Raw genomic sequence first — 16312 nt, 5'->3', positions numbered from 1 at the left:
ATTGACCTTTTAGCTCAGCATTAGGCTGGGATCAAAAGGGTATGGCTGTCTGTCCTGTGTGTGGTTGCTTTACTGTAAATTTTTGTATTTTGCTGGGACAGGTAAAACATGAAGGTCCCCTATGTCACCTGGAATCCTAAGGAATAAGCAACTGCCTTACTCTGTTTTAACTCTAAGGTTAGGTAAACATCAAGCAAAATATGGACCATCATTCCATTTCTTTTCTCCAGTTAAGCCTGCCTAAGTCACCGCCTCAGCACCCCCAAGAAGAGGATTTACAGGTAGAGCTTCATCCGACTGTATAGCCAGGGCGGGAGACAGAAGTGCCCCTGTCACCTTCTTCTGGTGTTTGGTGCCCCAGCACTCACTGCAGTCATGCCCCAGAAGACCCCCCACGACCTCTTGTTTGCCTCAGACACAGCTGTGGTTCTCACGTGGATGGATGGGGAGTCTGGTTCTGCCTCAGCAGCCTGGGCTGCACCAGCTCTGCGTGGAGAGGCTGCTTCTCCTTCTGCACTCGCAGTTAGGCTTGCCTGGGAGGCAAGCTGGAAACGTTGGCTTTGTAATGCGGGAGCTGGGGCCTCCTCACCCTTGCTGCCACCAGGTGTGGCATGGGGTAAGTGTGGTAGCGGGCGGTAGGGCTGCAGTAAGACAGAAGGACCAGATGAATGGGGATCAGTCCATAGTCCGTCTTTCCAGTCTGCTCATCACATGGCCCTTGACCAATTTACAGTCTGTGAACTTAAACTTAGTTGGGAAAAAAAATCTTCCTATAGAAATATTTCCTTTCTGATGGGTGGGGGTATAGCTCAGTGATGGAGTGCTTGCCTAGCACCTGTGAGGCACTGGGTTCAATCCTCAGCACCATATAAAATCAATAAATAAAATAAAGGTGTTGTGTCTATCTACAACTAAATAAAATGTAAAAAAAAAAAAAGAAAAAGAAAATTTCCTGAGATTGGCACTTAGAATACTTTTGTCTTTTCACAGAATTTAGGAGTTGAGTGGCATCTCCAGTACCCTAACCTTGGCCGAGCCCCTTCTTTGCGGTGTTGCCTCCTGTGTCTGTGAATTTGAAATGTTGCCTTCCATCTTCCATTGAACTCCCTGCTCTTGGTAACTTATTGGTGAATTGAGAGACTCAGGGCTCCTTACCTACATTTGTAAGGACTTCCCCATAGCCTCACTGCAGCTGCCCTTAGAGGTAGGGCCCCTATGAGCAAAGCCTTGTTCCCACAGCTCATGGCTCTTGGGAGATCTGTCTGGAGGCAGCGTTCCCTCAGTCTGCACACTCATCTCAGAGAACCATCCATAGTAGTTTCCTGAACTGGCCTGGCCACCTCTGTTACGGTTCCGAGGGTTGGAAGGGAATGACCATGGGTCCTGGCTAGACCAGTAAGACCACCACCCTTCGCTGGCGCCTTGGAGCTTGAGTTAACAGGCCTGGAGAAAGGGGTGCTAGTTCACTGGCAGCAGGGATCTTTGTCCCTTCTTTTCTTTTATTTTGAGATATTTTAGATTCATGGAATCATTAATATAGAGAGGGCTCATGTACCCTTCATCAGGTTCCCCTGATGGTAACATCTCACAGAGCTGTAGAACAGTATCACAACAGGATGTGGACACTGATGAGTCAAGAAATGGAACCGTTTCATCACCGTAAGAGTTACTCCAGTTGCCACCCCAACCTTAATGCCTAGTGATCACTATTTGTTTCATTTCTGTATTTTGTCATTTTAGAAATGTCATATAGATGGAACCATATGGGTATATGACTCTCTTTTCCCTCAGCACAATTCCCTGGAGATTCATCCAGCTTGTTGCCTATATCAGTCCAGATGCTCCTTGACTTATGATGGGGTTATGTTCTCCATAAACCTATCATGTTGAAAATATCGCGTAAGTCAAAAATGTACAGAATTCTCCTGATCTGCCTAACGTCCTAGCTTAGCAGCAGGGTGCTGTAGAGGGTTTCCTTTTGCGATGGCATGGCTAACTGTTAGCTGTGACACGTTGGCCGCCACTACCAGCGTTTTGAGAGAATATCAGACTGTGTGTGTGTGTGTGTGTGTGTGTGTGTGTGTGTGTATCCTGGGAAAAGATAAAAGATTCAAAACTCCCTGGTATGGCTCTACTGAATGTGTATCGCTTTTAGACATCAAAAAAATCATACATCAAACCATTGCAAATTGGGGACCCTCCGCCATTTGTCCCTTTTTATTGCTGTGTGGTATGTATTATGAGGTTGTACCAGTTTGTTTACATAATCAATCACTCTTTGAAGAACACCTGCATTGTTTCCAGTTTGGGGTTCTCAGAACACAGCTGCTGTGAACATTTGTGTGCAGGTTTTTGTGTGAACATAGGTTTTTATTTTTCTGGGATAAATGCCCAGGGGTGTAATTACTGGCGTGTGTGGTAGTGGCCATTAGATTACATTTTATTATTATTATTATTATTATTATTATTATTATTATTATTTGCGGTACTGAGGATTGAACCCAGGGCCTCGTGCATGTGAGGCAAGCACTCTACCAACTGAGCTACATCCACAACCCAGATCACATTAGATTTTTAAGAAACTATTTTCCAGAGTGGCTATTCCCGTAAATTGTGCGAATCATCCCATTCTCTGCATCTTTGCCAGCATTTGATATGGTACCATTTTAAATTTTATTTTTGCTCATCTAGTAGGTATATAGTGTTATTTCATTGTGGTTTTAGTTCCCCATTGACTGATGGTAAATGTCTTCTTATGGGTTTGCGATATATCCTTTTATGTGAAATCTCTTCATATCTTTTGCCTATTTTCTAATTAGATTTTTTTTTTAAACTAGGTTTATGAGTTCTTTTTTTTTTTTGTACTGGGATGCTTAACCACTTGGCTATATCTCCAGCCCTTTTTTGTATTTTATTTAGAGACAGGGTCTTGCTGAGTTCCTAAGTGCCTCACTAAGTTGCTGAGACTGGCTTTGAACCTGTGATCCTCCTGCCTCAGCCTCCTGAGCCACTAGAATTATAGGAGTATGCCACCACATCTGGCATGAGTTCTTGATAGAGTCCAGATATTAGTCCTTAGTTGAATATGTGGTTGTAAGTCTTTTCTCCCAGTTGGTAGCATATCTCCTTACCCTCCTAACAAGTCCCTGGCCAAGCAAAAAAAAAAAATTATGATGAGGCTCAGTTTGTTAATTTTCCCTTTTATCTTTTATGGCTTATGCTCTTGGTGCCAAGAAACTCAAGATCCTGAAGAATTTCTAAATCCTGAAGAATTTCTCCTGGGCTTCTAAAGGGTTTTAGTTTTGTGTTTTACATTAAGCCTGCTGGAGTTAATTTTCGCATCTGATGTAAACTTAGCAAGTTTCTTTTTCTGCTCTTTCATGTCTACTTCCTCCAACACCATTTATTGAAAAGGCTCTCTCCTCCAGTGAACTACCTGTGTGCCTTTGGCAGGTGCCAGGGGTTGGTCAGACAGGTGTGCTTGTGTCGGGTGGTCTCTGGCTTTTTTGTTCTGCCCAGCCTACATCTGTCTGCCCTCTAGCACTGCCACCAGCCCTGAGTGCTGTGACCATGTGATATCTTCACACCCAGTAGACTTTGTTCTTTCTCAGAATCATTTCCGCTGTTCTCATTTTTTTGCCTTTCCATATTAGTTTTAGAATAATCTTGGCTATGTCTTCCAAAATCTTTCTGTCTTTCTGGGATTTAGACAGGACTTGCATTAAACTTTTATGTCAATTTGGGAGAGAAACAATTTTCATTGTGTTAACTTTTTCAGTCTGTGAATTCAGGCTGTCCATGTATTTAGCTCTTTTTGTTTATTTTGGTTATATAAATTCTGTTCATGTTCTATTGGTTTCCTTTTCCTCCTTTTTTAAAAAAGTTTGCTATGCTGGGGATAGTACCCAGGGTCCTATGCATGCTTGACATGTACTCTGCCATTGAGTTACATGTACCAGCCAAATTGTTTCTTGGAAGTACACATTCATATTTTTGGTGTACGTATATTCATTGCAAACATGTAGATATGCTATCTGTTTTCGTATATTTATTGTGTATTCTCTGATTCTTTTAAACTTATTTATTGGTTTCAGAATATTTTAGGGGTAAATTGTATTGATTTTTCAGATGTTGAAACAGCCTTGCATCCCTGGAATGAATCCCACTTGGTCAAGCTACATTATTATTTTTCTATATTGTGAATTAATTTGCTAATATTTTGTTATGAATTTTTTCTTTTTTTTTTGGGTAATACTGGGGATTTAGACTAGGAGAACTCTATTAATGAGCTACATCCCCCAGCACACACTGATTGAAAAGAATATATATTTTATTTTGAAACAGGGTCTCACTAAGTATGTTGCCCGGGCTGGCCTTGAACTTGTGATCCTCCTGCCCCAGCCTCCTGAGTAGCTGGGATTATAGATGTGCACTGCACCTGGCATTGCGAAGGAGTTTTGCATCTGTATTCATGAGTGTTTCTTTTTTCCTCCTGTCCTTGTCTGGTTTGGGGTAGTTTGATACTAGTTTTATATAATGAATTGAGAAGTGATCCTTCGTTTTCTGTTTTCTGGATGAGAGTGTGTTTAATTCAACATTTGATGAATTCTCCATGAAATCATTTGGGCCCCGAGATTTCTTTGGGGGCACTTTTTTAATACTCCCTGAGCTGGTGGAGGCTCATTATCAAGGCCCCTTCCCTCTGCGCCTCTGACACCCTCTGGGCAGGGCTATTGGGACCAGCTCATAGCAGTCTCAGGGGGCAGGAGCCTGGCACAGCTTGGTGGGGCCACAGTGTTTCTGTGGGATTTGGCTGGAGCAGAGCAGTTGTCTCAGCATTTCTTCTCTTCTGAGGCTGCCCTTTCCTGTTCCTTGGGCTTTGTCTCTATCCTCTGGCATGTCTGGGCTGCCAGCTTCTTCACTCTAGTCTGGGACATGTGAGGCTGGAAGAAATGGGGGAACCCCAGCCTGGCACTCCTCCATCCCAGGTCCCTTGCCAGTCTGCCTTCTTGCTCCCCGCTTCCAGAGTCCTTTTGTGGGTGCTCAGGGTTTCTAGTAGTCCTCAGTGGGAAGGATAGGGAAAGGTGCTTTCATTCCCCTTTCCCGGAATTAGAAGTTCTACACCCTTTTTTAGAGGTCCAGTGTGGTTCTGTCTTCAGGGATGAATCCTGTCCACCATGTCCTCACCTGGGGCTTTTCTGGGCTGGTTTTTGGAGTTAGGCTTCCTTCCTGTTCAGTATGACTCTCTGGGATTTTGTCTCAATTGCCCAGTGTCGGCCTCCTTGTCCTCGGCCTCCTCTATCACAGCAGTCAGGAAGGAAGGAGGGTCTTCCTCTTTCTTCCTCTGGTGAGCCCAGAGGGCAGCCTTTTGCTGGCTACTCAAGGCCCATCTTTTTCTGGTGCTAGCGATGGATCTCAGGGACTATGGGCAAACAAGTGCTCTACACCAAGCTGCAAGAAGCCTGCACGCCTCCCTTCTTACTTCAATCTTCTCTCTCCCGTTTTGCCACGTGTCCTATTTCCCCCGTACTTCTTCAGACCCAGTGAACCTGGTGAGGGCTTCCATTCCGCGAACGTGGGTTGTGGCTCTGCTTGTCCATCTTCCCGAACCACCTCCCTTGCCTGGGTGCTCAGCCTTCCAAGGGCGTGCCCATCGGTTACGGCCTGAAGGAAGGCTTTGGTGGCATTTGCTGAGTTCTGCTTGCCACCTGCTCTTCTTCCCCTGATGCTCTGCGGCTCATCTGTACAGAAATAGCAATGCCTAGAGCATCGTCTCTGTGCTCAGCGGCACCCTGGCCCAGGTCTCTGGGGAGAGCTGGGCTGAAGCACAGGGCTTGGCCCCAGCCCTCTTCGCAGACATTTCCCAAGCCTGTATCTGAGTCTTGGAATTTTATCACACATGGCAGGTGATGTGGTCCAGGAACCTAAAGCATGCACAGGCTGAGGTTAAACAGGCCTGCCCATGTGCATTTACACAGAGGAGGTGATGGCACCGAGGGGTGGGTCTCAGCCCTTCAGGGCAGTGAACAATAAATCTGTCCCTGTTGTGGGTCTCTGTTCTGACCTGTCTGATTTGTAATCTCTGCTGTGGGGCACCTTGAGAGAGTGAGCAGCAGACTGAGGCTGGAGGGGCCTGTGCCTCTTCCTGAGCTAGGCAGGAGCTGATGGCTCTAGTTTTTTGTTGCTTTCATAATTGATATTTAAACATTGGAATGTCATTGCTTTACCTCTTAATAAAACCATGACTGAATTTAGCCAAGTACAGACTGGAAATGGATGTGGTACCCTGTTAATCATTAAAATCTGTTTTCTTTCTATGGAATCTACACCAGCCACATGTGCTAGGCCCTTTGGTCTACTCTTTACAATTGGAAAAACAAATGTCCAATTAGCGGCAGAACCAGGGTTTCAGAGCAGGGTTTCTTACTGCTGCTTCTGAGTCTTCCCACTTTGCACAGTTTCCTTAGGATATAGAAGCATAGAATTTTACAGCTGGTGGGAGCTTAGGAATCATGTAAGAACAGACTTTGGGGTTACGCCACATGAGCTTTAAGAGTACAGATAAAATTACATATCATCAGTGGTCCTCATTTTCAGATTGCTCATTCATTTTAGTTTGAGGTGTCATTAACACAACAGAGCAAGTGTTTTGAGCAGTCTTTGCCAGTTCGACTTTCCAGGTATACTCTACTCAGGCAGTTTCTTTTGAAAACTGAGGACCCCAGCTCCTCCCTGATGACATTATGAGCTAAAGACTCTTGACTCTTTGTATTGGATCCTGCTTTCTGAAATACTGAAGTTTTATTTTGATCTGACTAGTCCTGTCCCAGTTTGTATTTTAGTGTTACCAGCTCAGTGTACCTAAATGATCATCTTAGTCAGATACACGCTTTCTGTAAATTTGCTCATTTTTAACAGTGAACTCTTATTAGGGATTTTGATTGTGGCCACTGACTTGAAGACAGAGGTATTTGGGGAACAATGGTATATGCAGCAAGCGCTATTCCCATTTAAGTGAGATCTGAAACAGAATGTTTTCTTTGTGTTCTTTTTGTGAAGTTGGATGAAAACGAAGGCCAGAAAGCAAACTAGTATGCTTTGTTATTACTATTTTTTTGGTAATTATATTGTAGACAGAGATCATGGAACTGCTGCTAATGAGGCAGAGTAATTTACTTAGCATCTGGCTGACTGCTGAGCTGGCAGTGTTGGGCCTTTGGATCCATGTTTCATGCTGTTGCAGGCGTTGGTCCATTTGAAGTTGAGCGTAAATATTAGATATGTTGGCTCATGTTTCTCTAGCCTTTCTCACCCTCTCTTTGTACCTTCCTGAGGCTGTTTTTCTGCCTGAAGTATGAATTGAAATATGTAGAATTATTTTCCTTGTTACTCAGACAATTCCTCACTTATTGGAAGAGAATGCCAAGCTCCACATTCTGACTCCCAGGCCATTACGGCCCCTTCCCTTTCCCCAGCCTGTATTTGCAAGCCTGCCATCAGTTTTAGTGCCACAATTGGGCTAAAAAAGGCTTAAGAAGAGTAACTATGAAGCACAGAACATAATTACTTTTCAGCCTTGTTTTCGTATAGCTTTCTAGGACTATGTGATGCTGTTGAAAAGTAATGTCTACTTTTAACAGTTCCCTGAGCAAATGAACCTGCCCCAAGTAGAAATTAGCTATTTATTATTTAGGTATTGAAAATATCCATTTTTCTAATAGTGTAAATTAAATGTCAAGAGACACATGAAACGCTTTCTTCTTTTCAAAAGACAGGAACTGTCAGGGTGAACTGCTTTCTTCTAGTAAAGTAGTCTCAATTTTGTGCAATGAAGAGTTAGACTTTTCAGATATATTTTATTTTCCTTGATTAAAGAAGAAAGGGAAAGCCATATTCTTATAGTCTGTGGAGAAATCCTTGTCTGTCTCTCTGCTCAAATGTATTCCCTAAATCTAGAGAATGTGCATTTTTGTCATGAATTCAGAGCTTCCAGAAAAGCAGTGGAATATATCCCCTTTGTGCTGTGAAAACCCATCACCACTGTCTCGGGAGCTGGGATGACATGTTTTCTGTAACAGGTGCACTTACATAACAGGAGGGAGTACAGTTAAGTAAATGGTGTCATATCAGTTTGAAAGTACTGGTACTGAGTGAGCATGGAGGAGGAGAATGTCTACAACCAAAAGACCACCCTGCCCCCTTTCAGGAGTAAAAGCAGTGTATGCACAAGAATACACATAGGTCTGTGTGAAGTACAGGTAAGGTCCCTGAGTCCCAGCACGATTCCCAGATGACCACATGCTCCTGTTTCAGCCATTGTGAATGTGAAAGCACTTTGATTTGAGGCTGTAGTCCTCCTGGCCCCCTTTCTCCCAGGCCTTCTGTACCCAGTGAGTGAAAAGCCTCAGCTGGTGGAAATGGATGAGTGCAGGTTCCTCCTGCGTGGGAGGTGGGAGGCAGGGTGGTGACGATGATGATGGTGGTGAAGGACCTCAGTGGTACATTGTGAATTTTTTGTGTTGTGTGGGGTAACCAGTTGAAATTATATCCTGATGAAAAGTTTTTTCAGCTTTTAGGAAACACACCTTCTTCCCTTTTAGGTGTTATTTGTTCCTATTATAAAAATAGTATAATCACATTACTTTCATAACAGAGTCTTTGGGGGAAGACGAATAATTTCTGATCCTAACATAACATGGTCATCTTTGGCACTGAGTATATTTGCTAATAGTTTTTTAATGATGTGCATTTTTTGTTGTTTATTTCTTGTGACCTCCATCCTACTTCTTCCCTACCCCTCCATCAAGATGCCTCCGGATTGATAGAGCCTGGTTCAAATGCTGATTCTTGCACTTAAAGCTGGGGGCCTTAGGGAAGTCTCTTAACTTTGCAAAGCCTCATTTCCTCACCTGTAAAATGGAGATATTATCTACTTCACAAATTATTATGAAAAATAAATGAGATGGTGTATTTAAACTTATTTATGTACCCAATTTGCCACTTGGCGCATGGTGAAATGGGACAGTCTATATTTTATATATACACACATTCATATAATTTATGTGTATGTATATATGCATAAATGTGTATATGTGTAGATAAATAATGTCTTTTGACTTTTTTAAAATTGAAAAATCTGAGTTCTATTCCCAAGTAAATTCAAGACATTTTAAGATGCCTGTGGAAAACTAGTCATCATAATTAGATGCCTGGTATTAATGACTGTATGAAGGTAGATAGAAGACTTTAGTTCAAAGAAACAAATGATTACTGGTGATAATGTAGACATTAACAGAATGTTGTAATTAATGAATCTGTTGATTGGTTTTCCTTGTTGTGGCTTGTTTAACCTTTGAAATATGTTATTAGAAAAGGAATGCTATTTTTAAATGACATTAACCTCATCAAAGCTGCCTGTAATGTTCTTATTTTATGATTATAATAAACATTTTATGGGATAAAATTTGTACTTTAGTCCTTTCAGGAGAAAACCAAGAGAGAATTTTCAAGTGAGTTTCCTATTTTTCTTGGTCTAAGTCACTCTGTAGTTTAAATTTTAAATCTTAAGTTTTGGGCTTGATTCAAAAGCTAGAAGGATATGAGGGTTTTTTTTGTTTGTTTGTTTTTGTTTTTGGAGGGAGGGGTTTATGGGGGATTAAACCTAGGGCATCAAAAAAGCCTTTAAAAATTTTCTAGCTCTGTTGTTAATATATTAAGAGTGTTTTAAATCTTAGCAAAATCTATAAATTTTGAGACTTTGACTTTAATTCAAGTTGTATATTTTAGAAGATAGTAGATACTTGTTTTTGCATGAGTGTTTAAAAGTATTCAAGCACATTTTATCTTATATGCTATGCTGGGTGTATTTTTAGGGTGGAAGTAATAAGTCTTTAGTTTACATTTTAAGGTTTTTTCTTTTATGTATTTAAAATAGACTATGTTTGGTACTTACATATAAAGGGAAGAAAAATAGTGATCTTGGTTTTTCATGGATAGTTAATGATAAAACCTTTTACAAAAAGGATTTCAGTTTTCATTTTATTTTATATGTAATCAGATCTTAAGCTATAAAATTTCAATTTAATATCTAAACTCATGTTGAGGCTTGAGTTTATTGGTTTTAATTATAAATCATATTATGGCCAGTTCATCCATTTAAGACGAATTTAAGTGCAAAGAGAAAACTAATGGCCATCCTTTTGCATTCCTGTATTTCAGATTTTAAATAACTGAAGTGACGGGGAGAAAAAAAGAAACTGGATTAGCCTCTGTTTAATTTTTGTAATTTTGAAGAAAATTTATGAACTATGGAAACTGTGACTACCGTCAAGATACACATACCCATGAACTTATTATTTTACATGAAAGTTGAATTGCTAACATAATTCACAGGAACAGCTTTCCTAATAACTTTTCTTCACGCTAAACAAATTAAAAATAATAAAATTGGAACTCCTATTTTGAGACAAACCTGACTGCATAGTAGAGATTATTTTTCTTTTACAGGGTAAAGAATTTTCCATTGCATTTCCCTTTGGCTTAGAATCAATTGCAGTAGTGTTTGAAATGAGAGAAGTGTAATTACTGTGAGGTTTAACCAAGGTTCTTTGCGTATTAGAAGAAACTTAGCAGGACCAACCCTGTTTCCCCCTTTGGTTTATTTAGAAGACTTGCACTATCTGCCAGATGCTGCTTCCTAACCAGTGCAGTTACGCATCACACCAGAGAATCCATCAGCACAAATCTCCCTACACCTGCCCTGAGTGTGGGGCCATCTGCAGGTCGGTGCACTTCCAGACCCACGTCACCAAGAACTGTCTGCACTACACGCGGAGAGTTGGTTTTCGGTTAGTATATTGTTCACTTATGTGCAAGTTCAGCTCGTACACTTATAACTACACTGTTGTTTGAGTGGTCTGAGCTCACAGTTCTCAGGGTGGTGTGGTGATACCTCGATTAACAGGTCCTAGTTGGTTTGTAGTAGAGTTGGTCTGTTTAAATCCTTTCAACATTGGCCCTTCTGCTCCACACAAAGCTGAGGAAGAGGGCCCGTCTTGTAGCCAAAGTGCACGTCTTGTAACCAAAATGCACACGTATGGAGGTTTGGCTTTGATTGACTTTCTTTCTGCACCCTTTAAACATACTTTCATTGTCACATTCCTCACATTTTAACCCCTGCAAAAATATACATTTCTGCATCTCTAAACACTTCTGCTTTGCTAGTGAAGATAGAAATGGTATGATGGTTGGTTACTTTATCCACATTGAAGGATCCGGTTTACGTCCTTTTCTAACATTGCTCTTTTTGGAAGGGATTTCCATTTCAAATGACCTTCTCTTCCCTTCCTTCTCTTTTACCTGAGTCTAGGTTTTTCCTTTGTCTCTTTTATGTATCATAACTATGGTCCCTTTCAGTGTCTCTGAAGATTCCCAGATGTGTATTTTACAACATCTGGCAAATTCAAGGCTAGTTTAGTTAGCGTTGAGTGATGAGGTACTTTATTCTCTACTTCATGACCTCCTAAAATGCATTCATGTGCTATATTTTATTTCAATTTGATTAAAATTTCCCAAGTGAACTTGTCATTGATAAGTGTCTTTGTTAATAGAGGTATTACTGTATTGTATGTTTATCTTAACATTGGTTATTTGGTAGCTTTAATAATGGACTGTTAATATGCGGTAGTTTTTTTGTTTTTTTTTTAGTTGTAATCCAGTTGTATTTTATAGAAACAAGGTCTAGTTGGTATGATTTTATGATTTTACTTTATTTAAACTTGGGTTATGGTATCATTGGTTCCTGGGTGGCTTTCCCCATATTTTCTAATACTAAAATACGAGGCTGACTTTCCATTTTCAGCTCATGCCTTCAGATTTTTAGTGCACAAATATTTTATTGATTGGATCTATCCTGTTAGGAAATTTTTGGTTTAGAAATCAGAAACCAGGGTTTTTCTTTATCTTTTTTTTTGTATCAGTTTTGTCCATAACTGATTGTATAGAAATTCATTTATTCTCTCTGTGCTGCATAGAACAAACTGGGGGAGTACCTGCCTTTAGTGGCTCGGGATTTTATAGAGCTAAATAAGATACTCAGGTCCCTGTTTCCACAAGTCCACGCAGGCTAACCCTTTGTCCTTATCATCACGTTTTGAAACTCTTAGTGGACCCTGCATGTGAGAGTAGAAAGCACCCCGCTACTTCTGCCATTTCTACGGGTGCTGTTGGTTCTCTCGTCTAGACTCCTCTCAAACTTTTCCCTTCTCCCTCTGATATTATGAAAGCAAACCTAGGTGGAGCAGACAAGGAAGGAGCTGCTGCTTGTATGTTTTGTAAGTTAAAATGCTCCTCATGCAGCCTGAAAGCAGTCACTTGTTCTGGAAAAGATATCCAGCTTTGCTTTTGCCCCATCTTCAAAGTTGTTTAAATGTGGTGCTTTGAATAACAGAGTTCCAATTTTTATTAAAAGTTTGTGTTAAGTATAGATGACCATGGGGCTGGGGATGTGGCTCAAGCGGTAGCACGCTCGCCTGGCATGCGTGCGGCCCGGGTTCGATCCTCAGCACCACATACAAAACAAAGATGTTGTGTCCACCGATAACTAAAAAATAAATATTAAAATTCTCTCTCTCTCTCTCCCCCTCTCTCACTCTCTCTTTAAAAAAAAAAAAAAAAAAGTATAGAAGACCTTTCCTCTACCCTGGACTTGAGGATTTGTGAACTGTAAAAATATTCTGTTTGTTTATTTTGAAGTTTAATTTGTGTTTATTTCTTCTCTAGAAGAGAAATAAAGTTTCTTTTCTTGCTGTTGTACATAATGGTCCATTTTGATGTTTGGCTGGGTTGGCCCTGCTGTGCCTCTCTCTCCTTTTTGGCTCCAGGGTTAATTGTTTTCAACTTGTTATCTGTAGCCAGAGAAGCCGCTCACTGGGTTCCCAGGCCTTCCTTTGTTTGTTTTCCCTCCCTGGATGAAGGCCTGCAGGCACCCCCGCCTCACTTCCTCTCTTCTTGCTCGTGTTGCGTCTCCTGAATACTGAGGGGGTCACCCTGGCTCCTGGTAACTTGATAAAATATTGAATATGGATAAAAGTCAAGTATTTTTCTGAATTTTTCTGCCTCCCAAACATTGGCTCTACATCTTACAAGGGGATTATTATAGGATTGCATACTATAAACATTTAAAAAATATTCAAAAAGTAAAGAACCGTGATTGGTACCCAGCATATAAAAGACGTCGGGTATACAAATATTTCTCAATAGATAGGATTTTTAGTAGCGTTGTAAAACTATGAGCCCTTTAAATTCTGAGCCTGTCTCATTTGCATTCCCTATTGATTTCCCTTGCCCTGAACCTCTCTGTCCTCTCTGGGCAGAGGCTTTACAACATTGTCCTTTCTTAGGACTTTAAACATGCCCTGCTTTCTTTTCTTAAGGAAGACTTCCCCTTCACCTCTATAATACTTTTTGGACTGAGTCATTGCCACTTTCTCCTGTCTCAAAAAATGCCACCTGTAGTTTAGATACTTTAACTTCTTCATACTTTCTATGAATTAAACCTTCTAGTCCCACTGACTTCATGGGATTAAGCTTTTATCTTTGCTCCTTTTTGTCTTTCCTTGGTGTTTTGCATTTTGAACACCACCTTCCTGCATCTGATGGGAAGATCTTTATTTGAGGTTTATGGCATAGTGTATTCTTGGTTTTCATTAGTAACCCATCTTCCTGTTTGACAGTCTCCCCCTTTCCTTGGGATCATAGACTTCTAGAGTAGGTAAGAAGTAAGACTGACATATTCCAATGCTTGTCATTTAACACATGAGCAACTGGCCCACAGAGGAACATTAACTTATTCAAGATAACACAGTAAGTTAACCCAAAAGAATTTGAGTATGTTGGGTGACTCCTCTTTTGCTTAAAATTACAGTTCCAGTAGATAGCATAGCGAAGCTTTTCTTCTATTCTCCTGTTGTTAGTAATGTTTTTAGTGCCTGTGTTGCTGCACATTATGCCTTAAGACATTGAAAATGCTAATGCATTAATTACAACTTAAAAAAATTCTTGTAAAACCAATATGGCATGATTTATTGAACACGTGTAATTCACACCATGCCACGTCTGTGTGACTTTAGAAACATTTTCCTCGATTTGGAAGGGAGCTTCTAAGAATAGAGATGTCTTAGGTTATTAGAAGTCCCTGGGCACTGCTTCTTGGATGGTGGGCCCTATCTGAGCCTTCCTCCCCCCAGGTGACTCACGTACACATGTCCAGGAACACGTGTTCAGTTGCATTTGAGGTATGTCTTTGGAGATTCCTAAGGGTCTACAGCGAGACCACTCTTAACTGGTTTCCAGTTATGAACAAAGAAGACTCTGCCATCATGTGGGAGGAGTTGTAAGTGTTGTTGAGAGTTCTTGTGTGAAAAAGATGAGGTAAGGGAGAAATGTTTCTTAATTTTATAGTTTGTTTCTGTGGGGTTAAATTGAGCAGGGAATGAGCTAGTTGTCAAATTATTTAGAAATTCAAGAAGTAAAGCCAGGCACAGTTGTTGTATGCCTATAAAACCATCTACTTTGGGAGGCTTAAGTGGGAGGATTGCAAGTTCAAAGGCCGCCTGCGCAATTTAATGAGACACTGTCTCACAATAAAGGACCTGGGATATAGCTCTGGTAGAGTGCCCCTGAGTTCACTTCTCACTACCCCCAAAATAAATAAATAAGTAAATAAACAAACAAACAAATAAGAAGATTATCTAGGAGGCAATTTTTTTTAAGAAATGCTGATTTTTCAGAAGCTTATAACTCATGTAATTTTAATAACAAATGCAGGTGTGTTCATTTATTTTCAGGAGACAGAAATTCTAGGCGGTTGACCTCCACCCTATGTAACCCTATGGGTTACCATCCATTAACTATACCGTGTGCACTGGGAGACAGTGGCCTATGGCTTTGGGACCAGTGTTCATTGTCGCCTCTGGCCTCTGTCAAGGTGTGCAGTTTAGACTGTGGAGGTATCTTCCACTAGATATTGGGAAGGATGGGAAACCCTAGTCCCTGGTGCCTTGGAAGTCCTCCTCAAAGGCAGGAGTCATGGCATCTTGCTGTGTTCCTGGGTCTTGACCTGGTTGTCATAGTCTGTTAGTCTCAAAATAGTCTGGAGTAGGGACATCATTTCTAGAAATTGTAAAGATGCTCAAAAAACTCACTTGAGTTTGTTTTTTTTTTTTTTTTCATGATCTTCCCTCTTAATCATGTAGAAATAAGTTTAATCTGGTGAAAACAGAAAAACAAAATACCTCCAAAAAGCCATTGGAAACCCAAAGGGGCCATAAAATAGGTTCCTTTTACCCAGTTCTTCGACAGCAAAGTCACGTGTGTTTAGTGCTCTGTGCTAACGACTGTGTTGTTTTTCTGACAGATGTGTACATTGCAATGTTGTGTACTCTGATGTGGCTGCACTGAAGTCTCACATTCAAGGCTCTCACTGTGAAGTCTTCTACAAGTGCCCTATCTGCCCAATGGCGTTTAAGTCTGCCCCGAGTACACATTCCCACTCCTATACACAGCATCCTGGCATCAAGATAGGAGAACCAAAGTAAGTCACGCTGGCTTCTCATGTTTACTCCGCTGCTGAAATAGTCATTTAGAGGAGGTGATTGTTCTCTCAATGACATTTAAGATATAAACATTTATTCAGCAATGCTGATTTTGATGCTCTATGAATACAAATCATAGCTCACCCAAACTTTTCTGTTTTTTCCAGGTAAAGTCCTTGTCCAAAAATGTCACTTACTATTCATGTTCATTCACAAATTTTTGCTGAACAAGCAAATATTTATTTTATTCTTAAGATGATTTCAACTTCTAGGAAAATAGTAACACCACCACCAACATCTCCACTTTAAAATTTTACATAGTTTCTATAGGATACACTTTTCCCAATAATGTTTATAAAATGAAATCAACAGAAGACATTGGTTACTGAACTTAATTACAGAGCCAGCATAAGTCCTTGATGAGTAGAATTAAAGTTTGTTTTTGCCTTCACCTCACTCTTCATTTTACTGATCGTTGCTTTGTGGAGTAATAGTGGAGTGGCCTTCATCAGAGGGGGCCTTTGCCCACAGGAGAGAAGGAATTCTACCATGGGCCGGCTGCATAGCTTTTGACTGTGCATTACTTGTCTTGATTGTTATTTTCTCTCCTCTGAAGTGGGGGTAATGCTTACATCCCAGGGTCTGTAGAAGAAGATGAGATGATATATCTGAAAAATGTGTAGCTTGAAGCTGTGGTTATAGCTCGGTGGTAGAGCGCT

General features: G+C 40.7%; 1 protein-coding gene and 1 non-coding gene across 17 annotated transcripts in view; one reads left to right on the top strand and one right to left on the bottom strand.

Moving 5' to 3' along the window:
• The window catches only part of Znf532 (zinc finger protein 532), a 106487-nt gene that overhangs the window by 49472 nt on the left and 40703 nt on the right, over positions 1–16312 (top strand). For 14 of the 16 annotated variants that reach the window (XM_076837313.2, XM_076837309.2, XM_076837307.2 and 11 more), the window contains 2 exons: positions 10666–10847; positions 15416–15592. The exons of the other annotated variants lie outside the window; for them this stretch is intronic. In XM_076837313.2, coding sequence (XP_076693428.1) covers positions 10666–10847; positions 15416–15592 — 359 coding nt within the window. The remainder of the gene's footprint in view (positions 1–10665; positions 10848–15415; positions 15593–16312) is intronic. 16 annotated transcript variants of the gene reach the window in all.
• Positions 2481–2554, bottom strand: Trnav-cac (transfer RNA valine (anticodon CAC)). Its single transcript has one exon. It is a non-coding gene; the product is annotated as a tRNA-Val (tRNA).

The sequence above is a fragment of the Callospermophilus lateralis genome, chromosome 17, assembly GCF_048772815.1.
Source record: "Callospermophilus lateralis isolate mCalLat2 chromosome 17, mCalLat2.hap1, whole genome shotgun sequence".
Taxonomy (NCBI): Eukaryota; Metazoa; Chordata; class Mammalia; order Rodentia; family Sciuridae; genus Callospermophilus; species Callospermophilus lateralis.
This window is presented reverse-complemented; position numbering and strand designations above follow the sequence as displayed.